The following is a 27,354-nucleotide window of genomic DNA, read 5'->3' on the forward strand; positions in this document are numbered from 1 at the left end:
TTTCTTTTTTTTTTTTTAAGATTTATTTATTTATTATATGTAAGTACACTGTAGCTGTCTTCAGACACTCCAGAAGAGGGAGTCAGATCTTATTAAGGATGGTTGTGAGCCACCATGTGGTTGCTGGGATTTGAACTCTGCACCTTTGGAAGAGCAGTCGGGTGCTCTTACCTGCAGAGCCACCTCACCAGCCCACAAATACATTTTTTATTTTAAAATAAATACAAATAAATTGAAAAAAAAGAACAGCAAAGGGGGAAAAACAAACAAACAAACAAACAAACAAAACCAGGTATAGTGGTATAGTGGTATATACCCTAAACCTGAGCACCAGAGATGGAAACAGGACAGAAGTCCAAGGTCCAAGAGTCTGAGGCCAAGTTGGTTACATGAGACCCAGAGAAGAGGGAGGGGAGGGAAGGAAAAGGAGACCATAATTATAAAATAATTAGTGATGGGCTTTTTAGTGTCTAACTTAAGACGTATATTACACGTATGGGGGCACATCCACACTGCCTGCAGAGGTCACAGGGTGTCATCCTCTCCTTCCACCCTGTGGTTCCTGGGGATTAGCACAGGTCCTCAGGTGACTTTACCCGCTGAGTCATGTCACTGGTCCCTGTTTGTGTTTTTGTTTGATTTGTTTTGTCGTACTGGGAATCAAACCCAGGGCTTTGCACATAAGAGGCCAGGGTTAAACCATTGAGCAACAACCCCAGCTCTTGGATTGTTTGTCACATGTCTCATACAGCCAAGGCTGGCCCTTGAACTCCCTGTGTAACACAAGGTATCTTTGCATTCCTTTCCCTTCTATCTTGGTGCTATAAAAACAATGTACCACACACTACTACTTTACTTTGTTTTTATTGAATTCCTTGTTTGTTTGTTTTGTTTTGTTTTAAAAAAGATTTATTTATTATTTGTAAATACACTGTAGCTGTCTTCAGACACTCCAGAAGAGGGAGTCAGATCTTGTTACGGATGGTTATGAGCCACCATGTGGATTTGAACTCTGGACCTTCGGAAGAGCAGTCAGGTGCTCTTACCCACTGAGCCATCTCACCAGCCCTCCTTGTTTGTTTTGAGACAAAGTTTCACTGTCAACTCTGGCTTGCCTGAAACTTACTATATAGACCTGGCCTAAAACTCGCAGAGATCCACCTACCTCTGCATCCTGAGTACTGAGACTGTTCAACTGCAAGTTCATGTGATTACATGGTTTATGTATTTATTTTTGAGGCAGAGTCTTGCTAGATAACCCCGGCTGGCTGCTATGCTGTGTAGCCCAGATGGCCTCCCAAAGTGCAGAGTTACAAATATGGATGGCCCACACTTGGCTCCAAGATTGTATATTTAAGTTTTGACAGGAGCTGCGTTTAATAACCAATTTGGAAATTTCTATAAAAGATAACCATCAGCTCCAGGACACCATTTCTGGGAGGTCTGTGCAGAAGGAGGGGCTGCCACCTCCTGGATGCTAAAGGAAGCTTTGGGCTGATGTTTGGAAACTAACCTGTTCTTTTTTTCCTCTGATCAGGTCCTGTTCTGGTGCCTTAATGAAGAATCCGATTTTGAAGTGGCCTTCAGCTTGGGAGCCAATGGCGTCATGACTGATTACCCCACAGCCCTGAGACACTACCTGGACAAGCAGGAACGAAGAGACCTAGCCTCCTCAGTCTGAGGCCCTATCCTGACTTTCTCTTAAAAATAAAGAAATATTTTCATGTCAGTAACATAGTTCATGGAGCAAGGGGTTGGAGGGTCGATCCGGAAGGCTATAAAGATGGCATGTTAGCGGCTGGGGATGGGACTTGATGGTAGGAGGCTTGCATACCGTGAATGCAGCTCCAAGTTTACTGCAAGCAAGTGAACATAGCATCTTAGGGGAGATCAAGAATGCCTGGGGTGAGCTGGGCCTAGAGATGAACATCTTTAACCTCAGCACTTGGAAGGCAGAGGCAGGTGGATTTCTGTGAGTTATAATGCCAGGGCTACAGAGAGAGACCCTGCCCACTGACACCCCTGCAAATAAAAGCCTGGGGGCATCAGTAGGCTGGCCCACTTGTTCCACTACATTCCAGACCCAGCAGAGTGGCACCACACCCTGTGCCAGCCTGGCCTCCACTCTAAAGCATGCTAAGCCAAGCGTCCTGGCCCTAGACTCTAGAGATCCAGAGATGAGTGGTTGTCCTGAAACCATTAAGAGTCCCAGGCATATCCAAGGGACTGAATTTCCTCATGTTACTGATGTTGGTCACCTTATGTGCTGAGCTGAACTGCATCAGGCAGGCATGGGTGAGCTCGCAGGCTCCCCCACCGTACCTGCTGTCCACTTTCTGATCTCCAACACTGGGACCTAATTCATTTAATGGCTATTTTCCAGTGCAGTTCTTTTCAAACCTGCTGGTTCCTGGTATTCTGCAGTGAACACAAGTCTACGTATACCAGACACACGATTAAACAGACATTTTTCACTGGGGTCAGACCTACAGAAACCTCGAGGCCAGGCATACCAGAGAATCCCTGGAGCAGATGATGCTCCGCAGTAGAGATTTTTAAAACGTTGGTTCCTGGGAGTCTAATAGCTAAAGGACACCTTTAGCTCTTCCCTTCTAACAATCTGTTCCACATGCTTGGGAAAAGTGAGAATTCCAACTTTGACTCTTATCATCTGGATAATCTCTGGATAATCTCTTCTCCAAGCCTCAGGAACCTGGTCAAATGGAGAAACTACAATATTGTGAGACAGTGGTCAGTGGATAAACGAAGACAATTACGACTATTTCCCAGGGGTTTGCATACAGACAACATCCTCTTTTTAGCCCCATGCCGGGTTAGGATCCTTGTCTCTTTGAGCACCAGAGATAGCAGAGAAGCAGAGGTGCAATCAGGCCCGGGTTAGCCTCTGGGTCAGGTTGCGAGTCGTAGCCGCATTTCCGGGCGAGACAGCTAGCGGGAGCCCGGAGCAGGGGGAAGGGCAGCCCAGCCTGCGCTGGCCGCCGTATGACGCGCCCCCTCATTTGCATGAGGCACTCCGATTGGCCACGGCGGCCGCCGGGACAGGAGGCCGGCCCCCTCCCCCTCCCGCCGCAGCCGCGGCAGCAGCTGGTCTCGGTGTAAACAAGTCGAGGCGGCTGCGAACCGGGCCGGGGGGGACGGCGCCCATCAGGAGCGCCCCCCACTCCCAGGCCAGGCCACCCCGCGGACCGGGCCCTCCACGCGCCCAGGCGAGGTGAGGCCTGGACCGACGTCTCTGCGCGTCGCCCCGCGCCCCCGCCCCGCAAACGAGGACTGCCCCTTCCCCCGCGCACGCCCCCATCCCCTCGCCCCAGGTGAGCCCCGGGGTCTCAGGTAAGGCTTGGCGATGCAGGTAAGATTCCCCTCAACGGAGATGAGGCTCAGCGCCTGCAGGTAAAAACCCCTCCTCTCCCTAGGGAGACCCTCTCGCTTTGGGGAGGCCTCTTGCCTCCTCCAGGTGAGAGACCCTTTCCCCAAGCAAACTCCATGTACCCCACATTTGCCCCATCGCTAGTCCAGATAGGGTCGTAAGGACAGGTCCGTTTCTTATCCCCATCCCCCCAATCCCTCAAAACTGAAAACTGGCAGCCCATCCACTCTGAAGCCCCTTCTTCACGTTTCAGATGCCAGCTCAGCAGGGGTGAGGCCAGAAGCTGGTGGGTGACTCACCTAGAGCTCCTCCTAGCCTCAGTTTACCCGCTGATGCAACCTGAGGCCTCCTCAGTGAGTCAAAACTGAGATGACTCTGGTCCCTGGTGAGACTGGTGGCTCTAGGGAAAGGAGAGAGCAGCCAAGTGTGACAGAGTCCCCATAGTTCTGGGCTTGTCTACATGTGTGTGGCCTTGGTCCTGACCGTCCACCTCTCCTTCCTGGCAGGCACTGGGCTCCCTCTGCTCCCCGTGGGCCGCTCCCCGCGTGGGGCCACTGCCCTTGGCCCCCGCCATGGTGCGGATTTCAAAGCCCAAGACGTTTCAGGCCTACTTGGATGATTGTCACCGGAGGTATAGCTGTGCCCACTGCCGTGCTCACCTGGCCAACCACGACGACCTCATCTCCAAGGTGAGCGGGCCACATTTTAGTCTAGAATGACAGTGGGCTGCCTGGCAACTCCCCACCAATAGCCCTAACCCCGTCCTCTCGTCTCCCCACTACCCTCCAGTCCTTCCAGGGCAGTCAGGGACGTGCCTACCTCTTCGACTCTGTGTGAGTATTCATCTCCTTCCTTCCTTCTCCTGACCTCTGTTGTGACCTGTGACCCCTGGTATCATGCCGATATTCCCAGAGTCCCTTGTTTCTGACAGGAAGCCATGATCAGGCTCCTCTTAGAGGCTAAGGCCAGATACTGAACATACTAGCTAGAGGGTGGCTCTGGGCTGCTGAGACCCTCCCTGGAACTACTCTTTGTCCCCACAGAGTGAATGTGGGCTGCGGGCCAGCAGAAGAGCGGGTGCTCCTGACAGGCCTTCATGCTGTCGCTGACATCCACTGTGAGAACTGCAAGACCACTTTGGGCTGGAAATATGTGAGTTTGAGATCTCTGACCCTAGGCTGGCCTTTGACCTAACCTCATCCCTTCTTCCTTGAAAGCATCTGCCTTTGCCTTTCAGAGTACCAGTGGCCCAGCACAAACTGGTTTTCCCCAGTGACTGGCGTCTGTCCATGGCAGGGCTTTGAGGATGCTCTCTTCCCTCGAAGGATTCGCACCCCTGTCCTAGATGATTAGCATCATGTAGAATCACGATTTGTCAATTGCTTATCTGGCACGCATGTGAACACATGGCATATAGTCTCTAGATCACTACAGCTATTCTGGCGGCAGAGTCTGTTCCAGAAGACAAGGTCTGAAGATGCTAGGGCGTTTGCCCAAGATCACACAACCAAGACTCTGTAGCAGTGTGGAAACTAGGTCCCCAGATCTCTGCATAGCTCCTGTCGCTTCCCATGCTGTCTAGCATCTGATTTCACCACCTCACGTCTCATCTCCTTACCTGGCGTGGGAGCATAAAGCCACTACCTGGCACAGAAGATCATTGTGAGGGTCAGATTACACGTAGCAAAGTTATTCCTTATACATTTGAGGATAGCATAGGGAATTGGGTACTTGGCGTGTCTCTAGAAGCTGGATGCCCCAGGCAGAGACAGTCCTAACCTTACTTTACCTCTGACCCTGCCACCCATTTGCCGTGTGTCTTTGGACAGGTGGCTTGGTCCCTCTGAAATCTTAAAATATAGCCTAGACCAGAGGTTAAAAACTCAAATGTCAGCAGTGTGTGGTGGCGCACGCCCTTAATCTCAGCACCGAGGAAGCAGAGGTAGGTGATGTCTGAGTTCTAGGCCAGCCTGTTGAGCTCCTGGACACCCACAGCTATATAGACCCTGTCTCAAAGTATAACAAAATCTTTCAAATGTCTATAAGGCCAAGCAGATACTGCGGGTTTATAAATGTGTAGTGTAGATGTAGGGCAGAGAAAGCAGGCTGGGGCAAAATGGAGTGAGTATGGTTATCATTTAGCTGTAAGTTTTATTGTTTGTTTGTTTGTTTGTTTGTTTTGTCTTGTTTTTTGAGACAGGGTTTCTCTGTGTAGCCTTGGCTGTCCTGGAACTCACTTTGTAGACCAGGCTGGCTTCAAACTCAGAAATCCGCCTGCCTCTGCCTCCCAAGTGCTGGGATTAAAGGCATGCGCCACCACACCCAGCTCTGTATTTTTTTTTTTTTTTTTTTTAAATGTGGTGCTTGTATTGAATCCAGGCCCTCCCACAAGCTAAACATCCCCAACTCCTAAAGTTGTTCATACTAAGCTCTCTGCTATCAAAACAAAACTACCTGTAGGCTGAAATGGCCCTTAGGCCACCAGTTTGTAATCCCTGAACCGTGAAATCTTGTAGCTACTAACATATCCTCCCTGTTGGAGCTGTCATTAATTTTCAGAGTTCTCTCTCTTCCCAGCTGTGTCTGGGCAGGCAGCTGGGCTTCTCTGGGCCATGGGGTTTTTTCATACATAAAACAAGACCAATCGTCTTCATTTCCAAAACCCCATTGCCTAGTGGTAAAAGTCTTGTCTGCGACTGGCAGCCCTTTCTCTCCTTTCAGGAGCAAGCCTTTGAGAGCAGCCAGAAGTACAAAGAGGGGAAGTACATCATTGAACTCAACCACATGATCAAAGACAACGGCTGGGACTGACCTAGCTCCTGCCGCATGTGGCCTCAGCCTGGCCTGGCCGCCAGGGGGAGCCACTGGTTTCGCTCCTCCTGAAGGGAGCTCTGGACCCTCAGGGCCCCCTCAGGGGAAGGATCCAGCTCCTGTACATATATTTTATTGCATGCACTGTGACCTTGGGGGGAGACAAAGAGGGGGATTGTACCCCCGCCCCCTGCACCTCCCTGCGATCTGGCTGGCTTGGATCTCATTTTTTAACCCCTTCCTGTCTTGCCTGTCCCATAGATAAGGCCTGTGTGCTGCTCTCATGGCCCCGGTGCACCACCTTTCTGTGAATCTCTCCCACTGGATCCCTCTTACCTGCAACGTGTCTGTTCTTGTTCTGTAGCGTTTGTAAATAATAAAACAATGGAATGGAGACAACCCCTGGCTCACAAGGAATATGGAGAGGGGACCTGGAATCCAAGTTCCTTCCCGATAGATGGGGTCCATTCAGATCCCTCAGCAGGGGGAATGGAGTAGGAACAGTAGACCAAACTAATCTAGCTCCTGACATCTTGCCTATGTTTGTCCTGGCGTTAGTTCCTCGGGGGCAAGCTTCAGAGAAGACCACCAATAATTCTCTGACTTTGCCGCCCCAGTCTGAACTACAATTCCCAGGGACCCCAACACCGCTTGCCTGTGGCCTTTGCGTGCGACTGGCGCGGTGCCTACTGGGAAGTGTAGTTGAAGTGTTGTCGGCGTGAGACTTGCGCTTTGCGCGAGATACCATAGACTTGTAGCTGTGCGCGCCCCTCAACTTTTGAGACTTGGTAGAGGCTTTTCAGACTATAAACCAAGGAGGACTCTAGGCTTTAGTCCTCTGCTGAGGTCTCTTGAAGATGCCCGGTGTCTGGCGTATCAGCTCAGACATCAACCCTGCACTTGTCCTCGCATTCACTTCGCGAGGCTAGTCCTCCAAGTGAAAAAAAGGGAGGGGTCACCTTCCAGAAAGTCTGGGGCTTTAGGGTCTAACCCGGGATCCTAGGCTCGGTGCCAGGATCCAGATCCCACCCCTGCCCCCTAGCCGGTCTACCCCCACCGTGGGAACGGAGACCAGCTGGCCGGAAGCGCCAAACTGCGTCCCTGTCCTAGCCCTAGGGATCAATCAGGCCGAGGAGTTAATTATGTAATGAGGGGGTAGGGGGTCGGGACTAGTGAAGCTGCGAGAGAGAGGGGAGGGTACCCAGGTATCCGGCCTCCTCTTGGACCCCTTCTAGGCCCCAGGGGTCTCCATTCCAACCCACCTCCAGGGCCCCAAGGAGGGGAGGGGCTGTGATCTCTGGTTTGGAAGGGGCTGTGCTGTGAGCTATAAAGGGGACATCCCTTAGACCCCGGATTCTAGCAACGGGACACAAGGCCAGAAGAAACTACAACATGTACCATCCACGAGAGTTGTACCCCTCCCTGGGGACTGGCTACCGTCTGGGACACCCCCAGCCTGGGGCAGACTCCACCTTCCCACCTGCCCTGACAGAGGGCTACCGCTACCCTGGTGAGCGGTTGGATTGGCTCTGGGTAAGGGGCAGGAAACTGGGAATATGTGGCCCTCCCCTGGATCCTCATTCTTCCATCTCCAGATTTGGATACTTCTAAACTGGATTGCTTCCTCTCTGGGATGGAGGCAGCTCCCCACACTCTGGCTGCACCCCCTCCTTTGCCCCTTCTCCCGTCTGCTCTGGGCCCCGAGACAGCACCGCCACCCCCAGAGGCCCTTCACTCGCTACCTGGGGTCAGCCTGAGCTTGGAGAACCAGGAACTGTGGAAGGAATTCAGCGCTGTGGGGACAGAGATGATCATCACCAAGGCTGGCAGGTGAGGGATGGCCAAGTCAGCTTCTAGAAAAGAGAATTCCTGGGACAGAGCGAGGGTTAGGGGCCTCTCCAGGGTCAGGACAACCCAGACAGCAGAATCTAACTATGGCCTGACACTGTGACCCTGGATGAACAGGAGTTAATCAGGCTGTGGAGTTTGTGACTGGGTTTAGGAGCCAGTCTATCAAGGGTCAGAGAGGTCAGTCTGGCTGGGTTGTAGATTGACATGTGGCCTAACTCAGAAACAGACAGCCTATGAGAAGGGTCAAGGACCAGTGTGGGAGAATCTGTCCAGGATCAGGGGCCGTGTGTGACTAAGTCCCAGCTCACCCTGAAGGAAGGTGAATGCCCACCAGGTGAGCTCTGGCAAGGTCTCTAAGGCCTGAACCCCAGGATAAATCCTGTCCCCAGGGCCCAGCACCTATTATTTCTGAAGAAAGTTAGTCTTCGCAGCCACAGAGGTCAGTGCTGTACCAAGGTGGGGAGCAAGAGGCTCCTAAGGCTTCAGGAAGAAAACAGTTACCATTGTCTCTGCAAATAGAGTTACAGGGGACAGGGGTCAGGAGTCTGGACAGGAAGTGGCAAGGGCTCTGAGACAGGATTGTACCGTGTTGTAACTAGAATGAAGAGAGTGAAGGGGAGAGTGGGGAGATTAACCTGCTCCGGCCTGTCAGACCCCCTAACCTGTCTGTCCCCTTTGCCCATCTGTACAATGGCTCTTAGACTCTGTGCTGGAGAACCTAATTACACCTCTCTGGCTTTACCGTGCCAACACTGAGGTGCCTATAGCTAGTTCCTTCACTGGTGCTGGGCTCACCCCTGGTAGAGGGTAGCTCCAGGCCTCTCCTCCTTCCCCTGTGCAGGCGGATGTTCCCTGCTTGCCGAGTATCCGTCACTGGCCTGGACCCAGAGGCCCGCTACTTGTTCCTTCTGGATGTGGTTCCGGTGGATGGGGCCCGATACCGCTGGCAGGGCCAGCACTGGGAGCCCAGTGGAAAGGCCGAGCCCCGCCTACCCGACCGTGTCTACATTCACCCTGATTCTCCTGCCACTGGTGCCCACTGGATGCGGCAGCCCGTATCCTTCCATCGTGTTAAGCTCACCAACAGCACACTGGACCCCCATGGCCACGTGAGGCCCAGGCTGGGACTCCTTGATGGGGTTTTAGGGTGGTACTGGGAGGAAGGTGAAGGCTGGGAGTCACCCCATTTCTTCCTCCCAGCTGATCTTGCACTCGATGCATAAGTACCAGCCTCGCATCCACCTGGTAAGAGCCACCCAACTCTGCAGCCAGCACTGGGGGGGTGTGGCCTCCTTCCGATTTCCTGAGACCACGTTCATCTCTGTGACAGCCTACCAGAACCCTAGGGTGAGTGGCCTTGCTTGAGGGAGGGTCAGTGACTGGCGCCCGGGCTACAGGGGCTTTGACCTGCATGTGTGTCCTCAGATCACACAGCTGAAGATCGCAGCCAATCCCTTTGCAAAAGGTTTCCGAGAAAATGGCAGAAACTGTAAGAGGTGGGCATCATTCATTCAGTGAACATTTACTAATTATTGTGTGCCAGGGTACCAGGAACATGATGGTAAGTAAAAACATGTATCCACTCTTGATTCAATACTTAAGCTTGCTCAGTCCTCATACAACTAATAGACTGGTCAGCAGAGCAGGCAAAAATGAGACTATATAATTCCAACAGCAATAAGGCCTGCAAAAGATGGCAAGGCCTGGAGGGACAGTGGAGAAAAGGCACCGAAGGACAATGGACAAAGAAAGACCTTTAGGAAGGGGAGGGAAAGGGGGTTGTCTGGAAAAAGACATGCAAAGGCCCTGAGGCAGAAGTGCCCTACAGTGCAGCTGCAGAGTGAAGGGTGGCCAGCCAATGCTTACCAAGGAAGGACTTGGGCATCTCCTCTGAGTACAACCCCTGAGAGCTGGGAGAGCTGCTAGTCTATCCCAAAAGACAGTGACTGGTTCACCAGCTCAAATATGGAGAGCTAGGACATGCCGTGAGGGAGGTGTGTAATGCCACAGAAGGTCAGAGAGGCCTTCCTGGAAGAAGTGTAGATTGTCAGGTGCAAAAGGGCTGTGGGGCAGCTATGAAGTTGGGCAGATACTGGGCCTTGCTGCTGGGAATGGGCTCTTTGATTCTAAATACCCAACGAGGAAAGAAAGCACTAAAGAACCAAGTTCCAAGTCTGAGAGGAACCTCGGCTCTGCTGCTTTTTAGTGGCTTCACTGGTCTTTAGTTCCTTATCTGTAAAATGGGTATAATATAGCACCTGCCCACAGGGTGCCTGGGAGGGTAGAATGCCTGGCACCTGGTAAGTACTATTAGTGCCATCATCATCACATCATCATCACCATCATTCCCCAGGGAGCGGGATGCCCGTGTGAAGAGGAAACTTCGGGGCCCAGAGCCAGTGGCCACAGAGGCCTGTGGGAGTGGGGGTGAGTGCTGTCCTGGTGGCATGGGGCCAAGCATGAGACAGGGAGCCTCCCCTAACCAACCTGTGCTTTTTGTCTCTTCAGATACACCAGGGGGTCCTTGTGACTCCACCCTGGGTGGGGACATTCGGGACTCAGATCCAGAGCAGGCCCCAACCCCCCGGGAAGCTGCTTCTGCCTCAGCAACTCCATGTGGGGGCCCCAGTGCTGAAGCCTACCTCCTGCACCCTGCCGCTTTTCATGGCGCCCCCAGTCACCTACCAGCCAGGTAAGGTGGAGAAAGGCAGAGGGCTGGGTGTTCCAGGAGGTGGCCCTCTTCTATTCTTATATCTCTCTCCTGTGACTAGGACCCCCAGCTTCCCTGAGACTCCAGACCCTGGGCGCCCAGCCCCCTACTCAGCTGCATTTCTGGACCTACAGCCCGGACCAGGGGGCTCTGCCTATCAGGCAGCTCCATCTGTACCATCCTTTGCCCCACACTTCATCCAAGGGGGCCCCTTCCCTCTACCTTACCCAGGACCTGGAGGTTATCTGGACATGGGATCCAAGACAATGTACTGAGCCTCCATGTAGTAAGCCTATGCCATCTTCCCTTAATCCTCCAGCTCCCTTCCCCCAGCCCGGTAGCATCCGCATTGAAGTGGTACACCCCCCCACCACCACCAAATGGCTGGCTTGGGCCTTTCTTCCACCCTTTACTTCACACCTTGATTTCACTCCACCCCCTCTGGCTTCAAAGCTCTGGCAAGGCAGCTCAGAGTCCAGCTGGGGCCTGCTTCCCCTCAGCTCTCACCTCAGTGCGAATGGAGGGAGCCTCTGCCTGGCCAAATGGGGCTCCCAGCCCAGTACCCCCACCTCCCAGGGGCCTTGTCACTAGTGCAAGCCACGCCAATTTGTTCTCAGGATCAGAGTATTTTTGTTAATAAAACTCCAAAGACATTAGTGCTGAGGAAACTTGAGCTAATGGTGTTGGCCCTGGGTGGGGCTGGGGGAGCCACAGCTTTAAGGCCCAGCTGCTTGCCCTGCCCTTGTGCTAGGAAAGAGCCTGCTCTGGGCATGTCCCTACCCTTCATCAAGATGGAGAAGCTTCCTCATAATGGTTGCTTTAAGAATCAGGGCTGTCCAGGAACCTAGGTTTCACGAAGCACTAAGGAAGCCTTTGGGAAAAATTAGCAGATGGAGCCTCATGGCTCCCAGCCCAGTGGACAAGCAGAGCAGGTCCCCATGGCCACCCCAACCAAACCTGGCAGAACCCCTAAGTCTATTTTTCTTCTTTTATTAGAATTTTTTTCTTTTTTTCTCAAAATGTTTTATCTAAAAACAAAAACAAAAAGAAAAAGAAAAAAGAAAGGAAAAAAGAAAAAAGAAAGACTGGAAACTTCATGGATCAAGTGGGAGAAAGGAGAGGAAGCCAGGAGCCAAGGCTCCACTTCTCCAGAGCAAGTCCGCACCCTAGGGCAAGCAAAGCCAGGCAGCCCCTCAGACCCAGCCTCCGACTGGGCAGAGGGCAGTCACAGTGGTCCAAGGGCCAGAGGGGCTGGGGCCAAGGAGTCACAGGAAATAGTCGGCCACTGGCTTTTTGGAGGGGATGCCACGTGTCTCTTGGGGTGCAGCCTCGAAGATGATGAAATCTTTCTGGAGGTGCTCATCCAGTTCTAAGATGGCTGCCACATTGCCACAGCTGGATTTAAGAAAAGTACAGTTAGCAGTGGTTGGCCTAGATACCCACCCTCACCCAGCTCCTGGCCTTGCCAGCTTACCGGTAACAGTAATTAGGCGCTGACCACACAGTAAGCACGGTCTCATTGAAGTGCCACTTGTAACCTTCCATCACTAATTGGTGGGCACGGCAGATCATATCAATGTCGTTGGCTGCATTGAACTGGGCGACCACGTCACTGCCAAACAGGTAGCCTGCCCCACGGGGGCTCACTCCCCAGCCTGTTGTGTCTGAGACAAGACAAGGACAGTGTGTGGGCTCCTCTAGTTGTCTATTATACCAAGGAATTAAAAGCCTGTGCATCTTTCCTCATTAAGCAGAGGCTTGTTCTAGGGGATCTGGGAGACAGGATAGCAAATGCTAGAACAGAGAAGCTCTAAGGAGAAAAAATGCCCAGAGAACCACTATGATCAAGGTTTTTCCTGGCAGTAAGGTCATTTTTTGCCACATGGGGCAGTCTGGAAAAACACTGATGAGACTAGAGGGTATGCTTCGGACTGGTACTCAGAAAGCCTGGCTTTAAATCTCTATTCTGCCTGAACTAGAGGGGAACGATAGACCATACAAAGGAACCCTCAGGGGCCATGATTCTAGGGGACCATTCTCACCTCCAAAGAAGCTACTGTCAAAGTCTATGACCTTCCCCACCCAGGGAGCCAATGACTTCACCCTGAACAGATCCTCTGAGCCACGAAAACTCATGAGCCAAGCTACTATAGGCCCGAGTACACCATCATCCATGATTTCTGCTCCTTACAGAGCATCCAGTCAGGCAGGAGGAAGGAAAAAGCCAGTGTGGACCAACTTTGCCCTCCTCTCCCCAAACTATCCTGGCCTGACTCTTCTTCCTTCATACACTTGCTTAAATCCAGGTCCCACAAGCTAAAGGTAACGCCAGCTCAGGTACTGCCCTCACCTTCAGGGTCAGACCACAGGAGGTCACACATAGGTCCATCATGGGGTACCTCTTGCTTTCGGTCAATTGTCCGGATCTGGTCCAAGGTCTGGATGGAAGGGGAAAGACCTCCATGCACACAGAAGATCTACAAGGGAAAATAGTATCAGAGAAAGGGAGGTGGAAGCCCAGAGACCACCACTGCCCCACCCCTGAGGAGATCCACAGCCAACCTACCTTGCCATCAATGATGGCAGACAGGCTGAGGTAGTCAAAGATCTCAGTACAGTAGCGCCATACAGTCACTGAACCATATTTCCGTAAGCACTCATCATAGAACCCATAGACCTGGGTAATCTGGCGACTCTCATGATTGCCCCGGATCAAAGTGATTCTGTCAGGATAGCGAACCTAGGGGGTGCATCAAGCCAGGGCTGGTTCTAGTTTTGTTTCCCACTTAACCCCTCCCAATTGTCTATCAGCCTCACTCAGCCCTCACCATGCTCTGTGTATCCAGACTCCTGCTGCCTCTGACATAATCATCATGTCCCTGCCTCACAGGCTCCTGGAGCTTTTTCTAGAGATGCACTACAAGACTAGTGATTCCTCTCACTGCTAGACTCAGGCTCCAAACCTTGCACCCTATCCCCACCACACTGTGGCCCCTCACCAATGACTTCTCCCAGTTTACTCAATTTCTGCTGCTTCCTGAACATAGCCTCTGTCTACTTCCCAGAACTCACATCACCAGCCTCTTCCTCAAGGGCTCAGGAGATGGCCCCACTCATGGCAGCAGTCATGACCAGCCCCGCTAAGCACACAGTCCACAGCCACAGCAAAGTTCCAAGGTAGGTGACAGGAAAGGTGATGAGGGCAGCAAGTAGTGGCCAAGGTTCAGGCTCCAGGGGCCAAGGGTCCTCACCTTAAGAGCCAGCAGGAGGAGGAAGGTTTCAACACTGTAGAAACCACGGTCCACAAAGTCTCCCATGAAGAGGTAGTTGGTCTCAGGGACATCGCCACCTACCTGGGAGGAGGGATATGGCTCTGCTTGGCCCCAAACTATCTCCTCCCACTGCAAGGTCAAAGAGCTGAGCCCCTTATGTCACCCAAAGCCCATGCAACCTAAGTCCTCTCAATGATCATATCTTCTAGTCATCCCCAGTTTACAGCCGCAGTGTTCCCTAACTCACTCTGAACAGCTCCTTGAGGTCATAGAATTGTCCATGGATGTCACCGCATACCTGGAAAAGACGAATGTGGGTTGTCAGAGTGGACAAAGACACAAACCCTTTGTTCCTAGAGACTACTCTTCAAAACACCTGTTACTTTCCATGCCAGCCAAGGCTGTATCACTCCATCTCAGGACTAAAATTACACCCTCTAGCCCCAAGTGAGCCTGTTGTGGTGTCATCTATCATCCTACCCTGCTCTGGTGCAGGAGATGTGTGTTTCCTGGGAGACTCCCAGCTTCACAGGACTGGCTTCATCTCGTTTGCCCATATACCCAGCAGAGTTACCAGCACACAGCCATTGAGCCACAGACTAGAATCGTTTACCAAATCAAATTATTCTTCCTTGGCCATGAGCATCCCCATGATAAATCAAAATTTCTACAGCATACACACTGGGAAAGCATCCGACCGCTAAGTTGCAAGCTCTGGTCACCATCTAATCCTTGTATCGAGGCTCACCTGAAGACTGAGGAGCAGCAGAGACCTGGGAGGTTCTAGCCTCTCATAAACTTAGGACTAAGTCAGGCTCCAAAGGACACAAGAGTACTCACTGTGACTGGCGAGTCCACCCTCTGCACGTTGCTCTCTTCTACCAAGATCTCTCTGGAGACAGGAGAAGACCAGGGTCACCACAGCCAGGCCAGCCCAGCCCAATTCCTGACCTTTTTTGGAGGGAGGGAGGACATGAGGTAGTCCTTGAACCTCCGCATGGGACAGAAGTATGCACTGTCCCCATGATTTTGATCAAAAAGCACCGACTACTACTACTCAACACCTGCTCATGGCTCCTGTTGCCAACTGAACAGAGTCCAAGTTCTCACCCCCCTACCCCCAATTAAGCCCCTTCAAGCAGGCTGGGACATTTTCAGCCTAGACATTCCCTGTGGTTACTTCTCATGAGCACAGCACATATTCCTGAAAGGGAAGTTCCTTTCCCTCAGAACACTAAGCTCTGACCTCACTCCCTTTTCCCACAGTATCCACAGTAAGGGTGAGACCTAGGGCATGATGATCCCAGGTGCACCTTCAAAGGGTTGTGCTGCTCCCTCCATCAGCATTTTATTTATTTGTTCTGCAGACGGAGCCTCATTATGTATCCTTGGCTAGCCTGGATGTGTAACTTGATGTGTAAACCAGGATAGTCTCAAGAAATCTGCCTGTCCATGTCTGCTTCATGTGTGCTGGGATTAAAGGACTGCAGCACTGTAACAGGAATTTACAGCTAAGAAATGGGTTCTGGCCGGGCGTGGTGGCGCACGCCTTTAATTCCAGCACTTAGGAGGCAGAGGCAGGCGGATTTCTGAGTTCGAGGCCAGCCTGGTCTACAAAGTGAGTTCCAGAACAGCTAGAGCTATACAGAGAAACCCTGTCTCGAAAACAAGCAAACAAACAAACAAACAAAAAAGAAATGGGCTTTGGTGTAGTTTTTTCCTTTTTGCTACTTTGTAACAATATCTTCTCTGGCTCAGCTCAGCACTGTCTTTCCAGAGGAGCAATACCAGACTCTTTCACAGACTTCAAATCAATACCAGAAACACACACGGAATGTCAGCACTTGGTAGGTAAGGCAGAACGATCAAGGTTGGGCTTGGCTAGCAAGTTCAAGGCTAGCCTGAGATGTGGGAGTTCCTGTTTACAGTCAGGCATGATGGCATGGTGGTAGAAGCAAAGGATTCCAGGCTCCGAGTCAGCCTAAGAGACAGTGAAATCCTGACTCCAAAACAAAGGTGTCAAACCAAACAGGGCTAGAGATGTAACTCAGCAAGAGAAAGCAAACTAGGACACCAGCTGCCAGGTCCTCAACGGGTAACCTGCATCAAGTAACTGGTGTCTACAAGTCATGGCTTCCTACTCTGTAAAAAGAAACCATCACTTGAGAGACAGAGATGGATGGATCTCTTTGGGTTCAAGGCCAGCTAGGGCTACATTGGAGGACAAACAGGAACACACACATACTCTCCTGGCCTCACAGAACTGGTGGGGGTGAGGAGCAGGCTACTATCCACTAAACAGGGTGGAAGTCACACTGCAAGTTTCCAGGCTCAACTGTTACCTACTTACTCCCACCCTATCTGAATATTCCTTCTCACTGTGCTGTCAAGAGCTTGTCTTTCAAGGTCTACCTTTTCTTAGAAGCACCCTGGTCACCTGAGGGTGGTATCATATGTCTTTAATCCCTGCACTTGGGAAGCAGAGGCAGGGGGATCTCTGAGTTCAAGGCCAGCCTTGTCTACAGAGTGAATTCCAGGACAAGGCAGGGAATTTCTCTACACAGAGAAACTCCGTCTCAGAAAATAACAAAACCAAAAAACCAAACACCACCCCCCTCACCGTCCCAGCTAGCTTCAATCTCTGAATGCACCATCTCATAACTTACAACAGCATGCTAAATTCACTTCCTGCGCAGACTCACTGAATGGTCACAACTGTTTTAATCAACACAACTTGTTCCATTTTACTGATTCCTAAGACACTTCAAAATCAACACCACACAAAGTGGCAGAGCTCAGACTCAAACCCAGTCATTGCAACACAAACTGGGATCCTGACTTACAACTTCCTTCTACTTCCCAGAGAACTCTGCCTCTCTCCATATCCATATCATGCTTAGCTCTTTCTTTTTTTGGCTTCATTTCCTGAGCCAGAGTCTCATGTTGTGGCCTTGACCCAAGCTGAGGATGACTCTAAACCCCTCTTTCTCCTCCTCTCTTTGCCTCCCAAGAGCTTGGATTAGAAGTATGTTGAGAGGGGCTGGAGATGACTCAATGGTTAAGAGCACTGACTGCTCTTCTGAAAGTCCTGAGTTCAAATCCCAGCAACCACATGGTGGCTCACAACCATCTGTAAAGACATCTGATGCCTTCTCCTGGTGTGTCTGAGGACAGCTACAGTTTACTTAAATAAAAATAATAAATAAATCCTAAAAAGAAAAAAAGTGTGTTGAAGCTGTGGGTTTTTAAAAAAAATTCTTCCTTTTTTGAAAGGCATCAACTCAGTAAACCGAGCTAGTCTGAAACTCACGTTCTATTCTAGATCACCTATTGTTTTTTCTTAGGATCGTAACGGAACACGAAGGTGGCTCAACTCCATCCTCCAGAATCACAACTAAAAGGATCCGTATTCACAGAACTGGCTTCAGATTCCATTCCTTCCTTGCTGGTAATTTTGAACAACTGGAGTCCTTGTTTGTTAAACTAGGCACAAAATCACTTTCTCTTTTAAGGATTGAATGGATTGAGAGACTTTCGCGAATCACGTTTTGTTTTCTTGCCTTGAACCATCTCCTCATTCTTTAAGACTCTGTCCCAGAACTCAGCCCCTCCAAGAAACTTTCTCTTCCACCCCGGCAGGGCAAGCCGTTTTCTCTGAGTTCCCTAGAACTTCCTGCCACTCGCTCTCACTCCACTAGAAACCCATACACAGCCGACCCCGTGGTTCCTGGGGAGAAGTGGCCCTCGGGACCTCTCTCTGGGGAGGTTTCCGGGCTGGGGCAAGCCTAGCCGAAGCCCCCGGGGCGACGGGCCGGCGTCCCTGCCGCGGGCTCACCTGGCCTTGGCGCACAGGGCCTTGACTTCGCTCTCTTTGATCAGCTCGCAGCGCCGCAGCTGCTCGATCTGCCGGTCCAGGTCGCTGATCTCCGCCATGGCCCACCCCCCCCGGCGCGGGTCAGAGTCGGGGCCGCCGCCCCCTCCGGGCCGCACAGGGGTCTCCTGGGAAAAGCGAAGGCCAGCCCGCCAATCAGAGGGTCCGTGCGGGAGGGGGGACTCGATTCTGGGACCGCCCCCCCCTCCCCTCCCGGCGGCCCAGGACCCTCCGCGTCCCGCTGCCCTGGCCGCACCCCGCCAACTCCCGTCGAACCCCGCGGGCCCGCGCTAAGGACGGTGGCCTAGAGGGGCCTCGGACAATTACCGCCGCTGAGACTCCGGCTGAGTCTCTCCGACTCCCCACTTCCCTCCGCTTTGGGCCTCCGCCACCGCCACTTCTACTTCCGGCCTCGCCGCGGAAGCAAAGGGAAACCAGTGCTCTCGCGCGCCGGAAGTGACGTATACAAGCCCCGCCCCGCCCCAGGCACCGGGAAGGAGAAGCGAAGGAGTCGGAAGTGGGCGGGCGAAGTGGGTTGGAGGCAAGTCTAGCTGTGCTTGGCATGTGTACGCCGGGTGACGTGAGCCGCGGTCGGCTTCTCGTCTCACAGTACACTTTTCCCCGGGCTGCTTTCTGTCTGCTTCTATTACAGATCTCACGGATAAAACTGCCTTGTTCATCATTGCCTCTCCGGTGTTTAGAATAAGGCCAAGTATTGCAGATACGCATAAATAGTCGTTCAATGAAAGGGCCTATCCTGGTCCACATTTCTTGCCACGGTCCCAGAAAAACCTTGCCATGGAGGAGCTCCGAACCTGGGCCAGACATGGTGGTATACCTATTTGTAATCCCAGAACTCAGGAAGCTAAGACTGTATCGTGGAAAGCTACAGAGCAAACACTCAGGGGAAAAAAAAAAACCCTCACGAAGATGACATATCTGATAAAAGAACTTGTCACCAAACGTACTGACCTGATTTGGAACCCCAGAACCCATATGGTGATGAGAGAAAACACACAGGCTTAAATCTAATTGAAAAAAAAAAAAATTAAGTGTTCACTCTCTGGACACCAAGCTTTTCCAAAATTGTTTTTTTTTTTTTTTTGGACAGGGTTTTACTGTAGCTCAGAATAGCCCAGATGTTAATCAGCCAACCACACCCAACATTGCTTCCTATTGCCTGAACATATTCCTTGAAGGTGGCAATGGGTTTGGAGACTAGCTTGCTCACAGTTGAATGCTGAAGTCTGGAGTTTCAGTCAAGGCTCAAATATGAATCCAGGAAAAGTGGTTTTCAAGTCTGGCTTTCACCTTTCATTTGCTGAAACTCAAAGCAACATAAACACTAAGCCCAAGTCCGCAGTGCATGCAGTCTGCCTCCCCTCACTTCTCCTTTTGCTGTAGGCAGAGCAGATTATTAATCAATCTTCTGTACACTATACTCTTCTTCAGTATTCTATTGTCCCTCTCAATTTTGGACAATTTTTATGTGCCTTAAGATTGTCTTATAGGAAGCCGGGCGTGGTGGCGCATGCCTTTAATCCCAGCACTCGGGAGGCAGAGGCGGGNGGATTTCTGAGTTCGAGGCCAGCCTGGTCTACAGAGTGAGTTCCAGGACAGCCAGAGCTATACAGAGAAACCCTGTCTCGAAAAAACCAAAAAAAAAAAAAGATTGTCTTATAGAGGGTGGGAGAGATGGCTCAAAAGTTAACACTGACTGCTCTTCCAGTCAGCCAACCACCTGGGTTCAATTCCCATCACCCACATGGCTACTCATAACTGATTCCAGGGAATCCAACACTCTCACACATTCAGTTAAAATACCAATGTATAGAAAATAGGATCGTCTCATAGAAGCTAGGAGTAATGGCACATGCCTTTTATCCCAGTACTTGGAAAGCAGATCTTGAGAGTTCAAGGCCAGTGTGGTCTACAGAATTCCAGAGAACAAGGCTACAAACGTGATGAGCGGTAAGATGGGAGGCTAACGTTTGGGGAAGCACTAGGGATTGAATTTTTCCTTGCAGCACTGGAGAAGGAACCAGAGCTTTATGAAGTGCTCAGCCACTGAGCTACATCCACAGCCTGCACATAGCTTTGATCATTGGCCAATACATGGAAATATTAGGACAAGAGACTATGCTTTGATACTCCTAGTAAGACAAATCTATGCACATCATCACTGAAAACAAAAAGCACAGGAAGGACAGAGAAGGCAGGAAATGGTTAAGACCATAAATCCCTACTTATACCTAAAGTCTCTAGCGCTATAAAATTACTAGAGGTATGGTGGGGTTGGAAAGAACTCAGCAGTTTAGAACCCACATGGTGGCTCACAACCATGAGTAACCAAGCAGGGACTCCACTACTGAGTTATAGCCCTAAGCCCTCACTCCTTAGGTTTTTTGAGACAGGGTTTCTCTGTGTAGCCCTGTCCTGGAACTCACTTTGTAGACAAGGCTGGCCTCGAACTCAGAATTCCGCCTGCCTCTGCCTCCCGTGCGCCACCACCGCCCAGCTCCTTAGGGTTTCTTTTTCTTATCTTGCCAAAAAGGTGAGCATTTGATACACTCCTTTTGGCCTCCAAAGGCAGACACGCTGCTTATATTCCTTTAGGCAGAACAGACACCGTATACACACATACCTTAGGAAGACTTTTTTTAAAGGGACTACATTCAATATAACGTAGCAATACAAATGGCCCACGGTTTGATGTGCTTCTTATTTTAACACCAGGGAACGTCAGCAGCTGAGGCTCCATTCTCAATCTGGAACCTGAGGGTTCTGCAGCTGAGCTGTGTGTATACCTGTCACTGCAGGAGAGGATTCTGGATTTTCCAAAAGGCTCCATATCCCCCCAAAAGCATAAATGTGTCAGTTTTCTTTCCTGTTACAATCCTTGCCTAGTACTCATGAAGCCCCTGGCTGGATCTCGGCATGGCTTAAATTGGGCCTGGTGTGCTAGGCCTAGCATTCTAGACTTCAGGAGGTAGAGACAGAATATTAGGTGTTCAAAGTTATGTTCAATTAGATGTAGGCAGAACATCCCATAATACTATGCCTTTCTTAAAGTGCCAGTCAAAAAACCCTCCCCCCACCCTTTTGCTGCCCAGAAAGGAACCCAAAGTGAGGCTCTTTCCTCAGGCCCTCCTATACTACAAGACATGGACAACAGACTCCCCCTTAAATATTGTTTATTGGCAGTGGGCTGGAAGGGATGGCAGATTTAGCATTCACAGACAACACCGCACACGCGAGGGCAGCAGCAAGAGTGATGGGAAAGAGCCTGAAGGCCCCTCTTCAATAGCAAGTGGTAGGCTGGGGCCTGGAGTGTTGATGGAGCAGCCTTAGATCAGCTCTGATTAGTAGGCGTGGTTAGAGATGAAGAGAGATTCACTGGCTGCGGCTCCAGACTGGCCGCTTGGGGTATACTTTCCTTGACAAGCGAGGCTGTTGGCCTAAAAGGGAAGAGGAATCAGAGGAATTCGAGTCCCCCCAACCCCCACCCAGGCACCTGCTCACACTTCCCCGCCTGCCTTACCAGGGCTCGCTTGATGTACTCCTCCTGGGCTGCCTTCAGGTTCTCCTTCTTCCCACCCCAGGCCTTTAGAGCAGAGGCCTGCAGGGCTCGGCCNTAGGAGAAGGTCAAGGCCCACGGCTTCAGCAGGGGACACTTGTTGATGGCGTTGAGGTTGATGGATGCCTCTTCCTCACTCTGCCCTCCAGACAGGAAAGTGACCCCAGTGACAGCAGGGGGCACTGTGCGACGAAGTGCTGTGACCGTTGCCATGGCAATCTCCTCATTAGAAAATTTCTGGGTGCAAGCATGGCCCGGGGTGACCATGTTGGGCTTCAGCAATGTGCCTTCCAGATAGACATGGTGGTCGCTCAGAGCCTTGTAGACGGCCGCCAGTACCTGGAACACAGCAGGAAAAAGTGGAAAACAGGGATTACCTCAGTGGGGCCCAGCCCACATTACCCTAACCAAGCAAACAGGCAACCTACCTTCTCAGTTACATACTGGCAGCGCTTCAAGTCATGGTCCCCATCAGGGAGAATTTCAGGCTCCACAATGGGTACAATGCCATTCTGTGGGAAGGGCAGGGTAGTGAGGCGAGGCCTCCTGACTAGGAGCCTCCTCACCATTAGCTTGAGGACAACAGCGACCTAGGCTTCAAAGGCCTCAGCAGATTACAGGGGACAAGCAGTCCTATCAATCTGCCCATACACCTATTGCCACCTCTGCATTGCAGAGTGGCCTCCACTCAAGAACCTGACACACAGTGGGTATTGAGAACAATTGCTCTGAGGGAAGCAGATATCCCGGCAGATAGACAGAAAGCTAGCCCACACTGCATCCATGTGTTAGGAAGTAGTCCAATCCCACCTGCTGGCAGATGCTGGCATAACGGGCCAGAACATTGGCATTTTCCATGATGGCCAGGGCTGAGGGAGTATGTTCCCCAATTTTTAGCACACAGCGCCACTTGGCAAAGTCGGCTCCATCCTTCTTATACTGGGCACATCGTTCAGACAGCCCATCCAGCCCTGAAGGGGAGGAATAAGTTGAAGGTTTTTGATCAGATTCACTCTGGAACTGATGAGCTGGTGGAGAAGGGAAGGAGCAGATCATTCTTACCTTGGGTAGTAGTCTCGCCATTGGTCCCCGCCAGAGGCACCACACCCTTATCCACCTGCCCGGGAGGAGAACAGCAGTCAGCTCTGTGGCCCCTTTCTCCTCTACCCAGCCCCACCTTCACCCTTCACCACAGCCTCTCATGGCCTGCAGGTATTTACAAGGAAAGATGTGTATTATTTGAGAGAAATATTAACTGGACTAGAGGGACCTGGTGCTACCTCGCACTGAGAAAACCATTTCACTTCTTCACTATGAAATCACCTTCTTAGAATCACAGGGAAACCTTTAAGTTGGCAACAGGGCACTTGCCTAACATGCACAAGGACCTAAGCTCATCCCAAACACTGACAAAAAAAAAAAAAAAAAAACAACATGCTGAATACCTCCATACCTAAGTCTCTAGGCCTGCTAACCCCCCCTCCCTATTAATCCCTTTCTTCAGCCTACCCCCCCCCCGCCCAAGTCTGCCCTCTTACCTTAATGCCCACAACACCACCCTTGGACTTGATAACTTGGGGGAAGGGACGTCCATCATCTGCCTTCTGGTACAGTGTCTCGTGGAAGAGGATCACCCCCCCAATGCAGGGATTCACGCGGTCGTCGGCAGTCAGCAGCAGCTGGCGGTAGAAGCGCCTGTTCTCCTCCGTGTTCTCGGTGCCAATGGACTGCAGGCGCTTGGCAATGCTTCCTGAAGGGAGGGTCATGTGGGGAGATAAGGGGATCAGCCTGCTAGCTCCAACCTTGGGGCCCTCCTCCCCCTTTCTTCTGCCTGTACCGCACCAGTGGACTCATCTGCAGCCAGGATGCCCTTGCCCGGAGCCACAATGCGGTGAGCGATGTCAGACAGCTCCTTCTTCTGCTCAGGGGTCAGTGCTGGGTACTGGTAGGGCATGGTGCCGGTGGCAGTGCTCTCCTGGGTGAGGAAGGCAGACAGAGGCAAGCTTTAGTTGGACCATTCTATGGTCTCCTCAGGTAACAAAGCCTCCCAGGAGGCCAGGGCGCGAGCCCCCAAGTCCCCTGCCCCACTCCCTGAGGGTCCTGGGATACTTCCTGTCCCAGAGCTCTCCCCTACTCCCGACTTCCCTATACTAGACCTGCCTCTTCCTGTACCTTTCCTAACTCTGTCTGTTGCTGGGTGTTGCCCAGCTCTGAGTGGGGTTGGTCACTGGCAACTGGGGGAAAGGAAAAAGCCAGAGCCAGGGAGAGGCGGGTCATGTTGAAGCTGGACCCATCTGGCCTGCGCGTTGCCATGGGTCACCTTGCCTAGAAACAAAATTGAACCGGGAATATTTTAGAATTTAAGGATCACGAATAGAGGAGAGGGCCTAATACCCTCATCTGAAAGAGCCCAAGAAAGAAATGATCTGTGCTTAAAGCCACATAGCAACCCAAAGGCAAGAGCTAGGAGAGAACCAAGATTCCCCGACTGAAGTGGGGGGCCCCTTCTAATCCACCCAGGGACGGCCCAGGCTTCAAGGACATCCCAAGGTCAGGCTTCTCTCTTCTCGATGGTTGCGGGGGAGGAGCTCGAGGAAAAGGATTATTAGGAAAAACACAGGGCTATCAGAAACACAGGAAAGGGGCTATGGAGCCCAGGTAGAAGGAAACCTTTGCCTCCATACTGTTAGAAGGGGAGGGAAAGTTTGTACAAGGCACGTGCTGCTAGTACGCTATAGCGGTTCCAGGCTCAGAATCAAGGTCACAGATAAGGAAAGATAGTAAAGTGTTAATGGGCCACAGAGTGCGGCAGCTGAGGAGTTTAGCCTTTTCTCGAGGGGCTCCCCCGAAAGGAAACCAATTTCCTCCACCCCATCGCGGAAATCCTGAGACGGTATAAGAGCCCCCGTCCCCCCATCGCTTCTTGAGATCTCTTGAATAGGCAATGGGACCCTGATGCTTTGCATAGCGGAAGAGTTTTTGCAAAAATAAAGAGGGGTCTATTTTCCACCTCATCTTGCTTCCTCCCCGGCATGACTCAGCGCGCTGAGTTGCTGCGTGGCGCAGCGAACCGCCAGGGCGCAGGCCGGACAATCCGGGCTGGGGGCAAGCGTGGGGGTAGAAAAAGGAGAAGTGAGGGGCCGTGGGTAAGACGGCTATGCATTGCCCGCCACCGACCCAAGATCCTAACCCCATGGACCCTTCCCCGAGCACGTGTCAAATGGCGCTCACCTGGCTCAGGACGGGGTGGATCTGCCTGGTACGCCGGTGGGTAGGCGAAAGGACTAAGGAGCGAACGCGGCTAGGGTCACCCGAACCTCGTTCTGCTGCGCGTTCCAAGAGAACGCAGCCTATTCAGCGGGGGGGGGGGGGGGGACGAGAGGCGGGGCCCCGGACATTTAAAGGCGCCGCTCCGCCCTCTGCAGGTTTTTTTCCTTGTAGGGACGGGAACCGTCCAATTGCAGGTGGGCACTGTGCGCGGCGCCGCCCCAAGATGCTACGATAGGAGGCGGCACTGGGGAGGAGACGAGCGGCTAGAACACGATCCCTCCTCCGCCCAGCTAGGACGTGACTCGAGCCACATCCCGCAGGTCACCAGGCCCTTTCCCCCAACCCCCCTAGCCCCTGCCTGGCGCGCGCGCGAGCATCGTGACTCAGCCGGAATGTGGGTTGGCGAGGAGTTGGGAGGGGGTCAGAGTGAGATGGTGGCTGGCCTCTCCTCCTAGACCCCTGGCTTCCGGCCTGTGCAGTTGCAGCCTGACGTCACTGCAAAGAACGCAGAGGTTCCGAGCCTGCCTGCCTGCATCGGAGGTTGACTAAAAGGCAGAGCGCGTTCGATCTCTCCCTGGCCAGAGTACGCACAGGGAGCGGGAGAGGGCGGCACAGCTGACATGGTACGCAGGCAAAAACCTCCCAGAACTAGGGTGCCGGCCACATCGCAACTGAGTGGCATAGCCTGGCCAGGCCTTGCCTAGCAGATTGGCGGGAGGCACCACCCGCGAGCTAAACACACCCAGTTTGAGGAAATGACCGACAAGGACTGGCCCAAGCCAGACAGGTCTTTCCCGAACCTGATTTCCGTCTCAAAAAAAAAAAAAAAAAAATCCGTCTCGGAGCTCTCTGTCACCCTGTAACTCTCAGCACTCAGTCCCCTCAGGCCCCAATCCGCAACCCCCATTCCCATCGTGCAATCGGGATAGCGGCCCACCTGTGGCGCAGAGAAAGAAGCCGCAGGGCCTGGTCAGCAGCGAGTGAGCCCCGCAGTCCAGGGCTGGGTTTTAAGTCAGCTCCTACTCCCCACCCCTCCCCTACACACCCCCGCACCAGTGTCCCGGACCTTCTCGGTAACCCTTGCCCTTTCCCCACCACGAATCCCACGGCGGGGACCTATATTTAGGGAAACCTGAGGCTCCTGACATTCATCCCTACGTGGGGGGTAAAGAAGAGGAAGCTTGGGTTTGGCTTGAGAGGAGGAGGAACCACTGCTCACTCACCGGCCTTTAGAGGAACCTCTTCCTTGGAAATGCAGTGAAATTAGTCAAGAAATCAGTCTCAGGTCCGGGATCTGTAAGGCAGAACAAGAAGGGAAGATATGTAGACGTTGCCCCCTACTGCCTCCCCTAGTCCCCGCCTCCCTTGACTTCAGTGCCTGCTGGTGGTGGTACTTTTTTTTTTTTTTCCAAAGGAGAGCAGATGCAGGCAGGATACTCACCTCTTAAAATAACCAGGAGTCTATAGGCAGGGTGTGGCTGGCCATCCCTTTATCCTGATAGTCCAGGTAGGCAGAACCCTCCCACACTGTGCCTGGGTGAGCAATGTCCGGCATCCTCACCCTCACATACAATAGTTTATCAGGGAAGGGAGAGGAAGAAAGGCGGGGCCCTAGTCAGAACACCAGGCCCTTCTCAGTGGTCCAAGGGCTCTCAGAATCCGGCCTTTCAGAGAACCCAAGGTTCCCAGGCAGTTAGGCTGGGCCTGCCACCCATAGCTCCAAGTGTCCTGAGAGGAATGGTGTCCTGAGGATCATAGAGGGGGGCCTGGGGACTGGCCACTCCCCAAAGAACAACGTCCCCAACCCCATCTTTCATCTGAGCTTGATCTCAAAACAGAGGCAGTTGAGGCTCTGGCAGTCTGGGAGCTGGCAGGCACAGGCACAGTCACACAGTGGGCAGCAGCGAGGGCATCGAGGGGCCCAACCCTGAAGGAGAAGAGAGAGGTGGGTAAGCAGAGGGGCTGAGGAGGACCCACCCACCAGCCCAGTGGGATGGAGAGCCAAAGCCCTGGACAGGAAGCAACCTCCACGCTGAACAGCAGCAGTGATAAAGTGCTCTGTCCCACTGGGTCCTCTGTGTGTGTGTGTGTGTGTGTGTGTGTGTGTGTGTGTGTGTGTGTGTGTGTGCTCTACTCTCAAAGCCCTATGCAACCTACAGGAAGTCAGGACCAGAAACATGTTTAATCCTCATGAAGATAATTCCTGGGTTTTGGACTTTCTCCTCCTAATGCTCCTTATGAGACGCTCTCACTCTACAGCTCAGACTAGTCTAGAACTATGAAACCCAGGCTGGCCTCAAAAATCATGACAATCCTCTTACGTCACCCTAAGTACTGGGGTTTCTCTTGTCCCGTTTTGAGACAGGGTTTCACTGTATGACCTGGCTGTCATGGAATTCACTCACTTCCTGGTACTGACACAGGCAGAGATCTTTGTGAGTTTGGACCAGCCTGATCTACATTTTGAGTTCCAGGATAGCCAGGGCTACGCAGAGCAGTGGTTCCCACCCTTCCTAATGCTACCTTTTAATACAGTTCCTCATGTTGTGATGACCCTCAACCAAGAAAGTATTTTTGTTGCTACTTCACAACTGTAATTTTGCT

The 27,354-nt window shown here is 52.1% G+C and overlaps 5 protein-coding genes across 6 annotated transcripts in view; 3 read left to right on the forward strand and 2 right to left on the reverse strand.

The window, feature by feature from the left end:
* Gdpd3 (glycerophosphodiester phosphodiesterase domain containing 3) overlaps positions 1-1,681 on the forward strand; it is a 9,120-nt gene extending 7,439 nt beyond the window's left edge. Inside the window, exon 10 of the mRNA XM_021186817.1 lies at positions 1,538-1,681. Within this exon, the coding sequence (XP_021042476.1) occupies positions 1,538-1,681 (144 nt within the window). The remainder of the gene's footprint in view (positions 1-1,537) is intronic.
* Positions 1,682-3,317: 1,636 nt separating this feature from the next.
* Ypel3 (yippee like 3) lies at positions 3,318-6,598 on the forward strand. Its single transcript, XM_029540079.1, is given in 5 exon segments — positions 3,318-3,880; positions 3,882-4,077; positions 4,178-4,221; positions 4,432-4,540; positions 6,110-6,598. Coding segments are annotated over 5 exon segments (471 nt in total). The 5' UTR covers positions 3,318-3,848; the 3' UTR covers positions 6,200-6,598.
* Positions 6,599-7,462: 864 nt separating this feature from the next.
* On the forward strand, positions 7,463-11,416 carry Tbx6 (T-box transcription factor 6). Its single transcript, XM_021216688.2, has 8 exons — positions 7,463-7,709; positions 7,795-8,029; positions 8,892-9,159; positions 9,251-9,397; positions 9,476-9,546; positions 10,404-10,477; positions 10,559-10,742; positions 10,822-11,416. Exons 1-8 carry the CDS (start codon positions 7,592-7,594, stop codon positions 11,033-11,035), a joined length of 1,311 nt encoding a protein of 436 aa, XP_021072347.1. The 5' UTR covers positions 7,463-7,591; the 3' UTR covers positions 11,036-11,416.
* A 320-nt stretch (positions 11,417-11,736) lies between these two features.
* On the reverse strand, positions 11,737-18,349 carry Ppp4c (protein phosphatase 4 catalytic subunit). The gene is made up of 9 exons (XM_021192324.2): positions 18,231-18,349; positions 17,868-18,031; positions 14,873-14,924; positions 14,280-14,330; positions 14,012-14,113; positions 13,327-13,500; positions 13,111-13,237; positions 12,235-12,424; positions 11,737-12,155 (listed from the first exon to the last, which is right to left on the reverse strand). The coding sequence occupies exons 2-9, from the start codon at positions 17,963-17,965 to the stop codon at positions 12,026-12,028; spliced, it is 924 nt and encodes a 307-aa protein (XP_021047983.1). The 5' UTR covers positions 17,966-18,031; positions 18,231-18,349; the 3' UTR covers positions 11,737-12,025.
* A 2,731-nt stretch (positions 18,350-21,080) lies between these two features.
* Positions 21,081-26,057, reverse strand: Aldoa (aldolase, fructose-bisphosphate A). 2 transcript variants are annotated; one of them, XM_021191247.2, is made up of 8 exons: positions 25,974-26,057; positions 23,323-23,455; positions 23,019-23,230; positions 22,543-22,597; positions 22,291-22,451; positions 21,909-21,992; positions 21,445-21,819; positions 21,081-21,361 (listed from the first exon to the last, which is right to left on the reverse strand). In XM_021191247.2, the coding sequence occupies exons 2-8, from the start codon at positions 23,432-23,434 to the stop codon at positions 21,266-21,268; spliced, it is 1,095 nt and encodes a 364-aa protein (XP_021046906.1). In that variant the 5' UTR covers positions 23,435-23,455; positions 25,974-26,057; the 3' UTR covers positions 21,081-21,265. The 2 variants fall into 2 exon arrangements, with proteins under 2 accessions (XP_021046906.1, XP_021046223.1); XM_021190564.2 differs by lacking the exon at positions 25,974-26,057 and adding an exon at positions 24,712-24,919.
* Positions 26,058-27,354: the final 1,297 nt, after the last annotated feature.

The sequence above is a fragment of the Mus pahari genome, chromosome 1 (genome assembly GCF_900095145.1).
Source record: "Mus pahari chromosome 1, PAHARI_EIJ_v1.1, whole genome shotgun sequence".
NCBI lineage: Eukaryota > Metazoa > Chordata > Mammalia > Rodentia > Muridae > Mus > Mus pahari.

Coding starts and splice junctions, on each gene's coding strand:
- Tbx6 (XM_021216688.2), top strand. CDS start 7,592: ATGTACCATCCACGAGAGTTGTACCCCTCCCTGGGGACTGGCTACCGT. Junction 10,478..10,558: donor AGAGGCCTGTGGGAGTGGGG/GTGAGTGCTGTC, acceptor TTGTCTCTTCAG/ATACACCAGGGGGTCCTTGT. Junction 10,743..10,821: donor CCCAGTCACCTACCAGCCAG/GTAAGGTGGAGA, acceptor TCCTGTGACTAG/GACCCCCAGCTTCCCTGAGA.
- Ppp4c (XM_021192324.2), bottom strand. CDS start 17,965: ATGGCGGAGATCAGCGACCTGGACCGGCAGATCGAGCAGCTGCGGCGC. Junction 13,238..13,326: donor CTGCCATCATTGATGGCAAG/GTAGGTTGGCTG, acceptor TTTCCCTTGTAG/ATCTTCTGTGTGCATGGAGG. Junction 12,425..13,110: donor CCTGTGGTCTGACCCTGAAG/GTGAGGGCAGTA, acceptor GTCTTGTCTCAG/ACACAACAGGCTGGGGAGTG.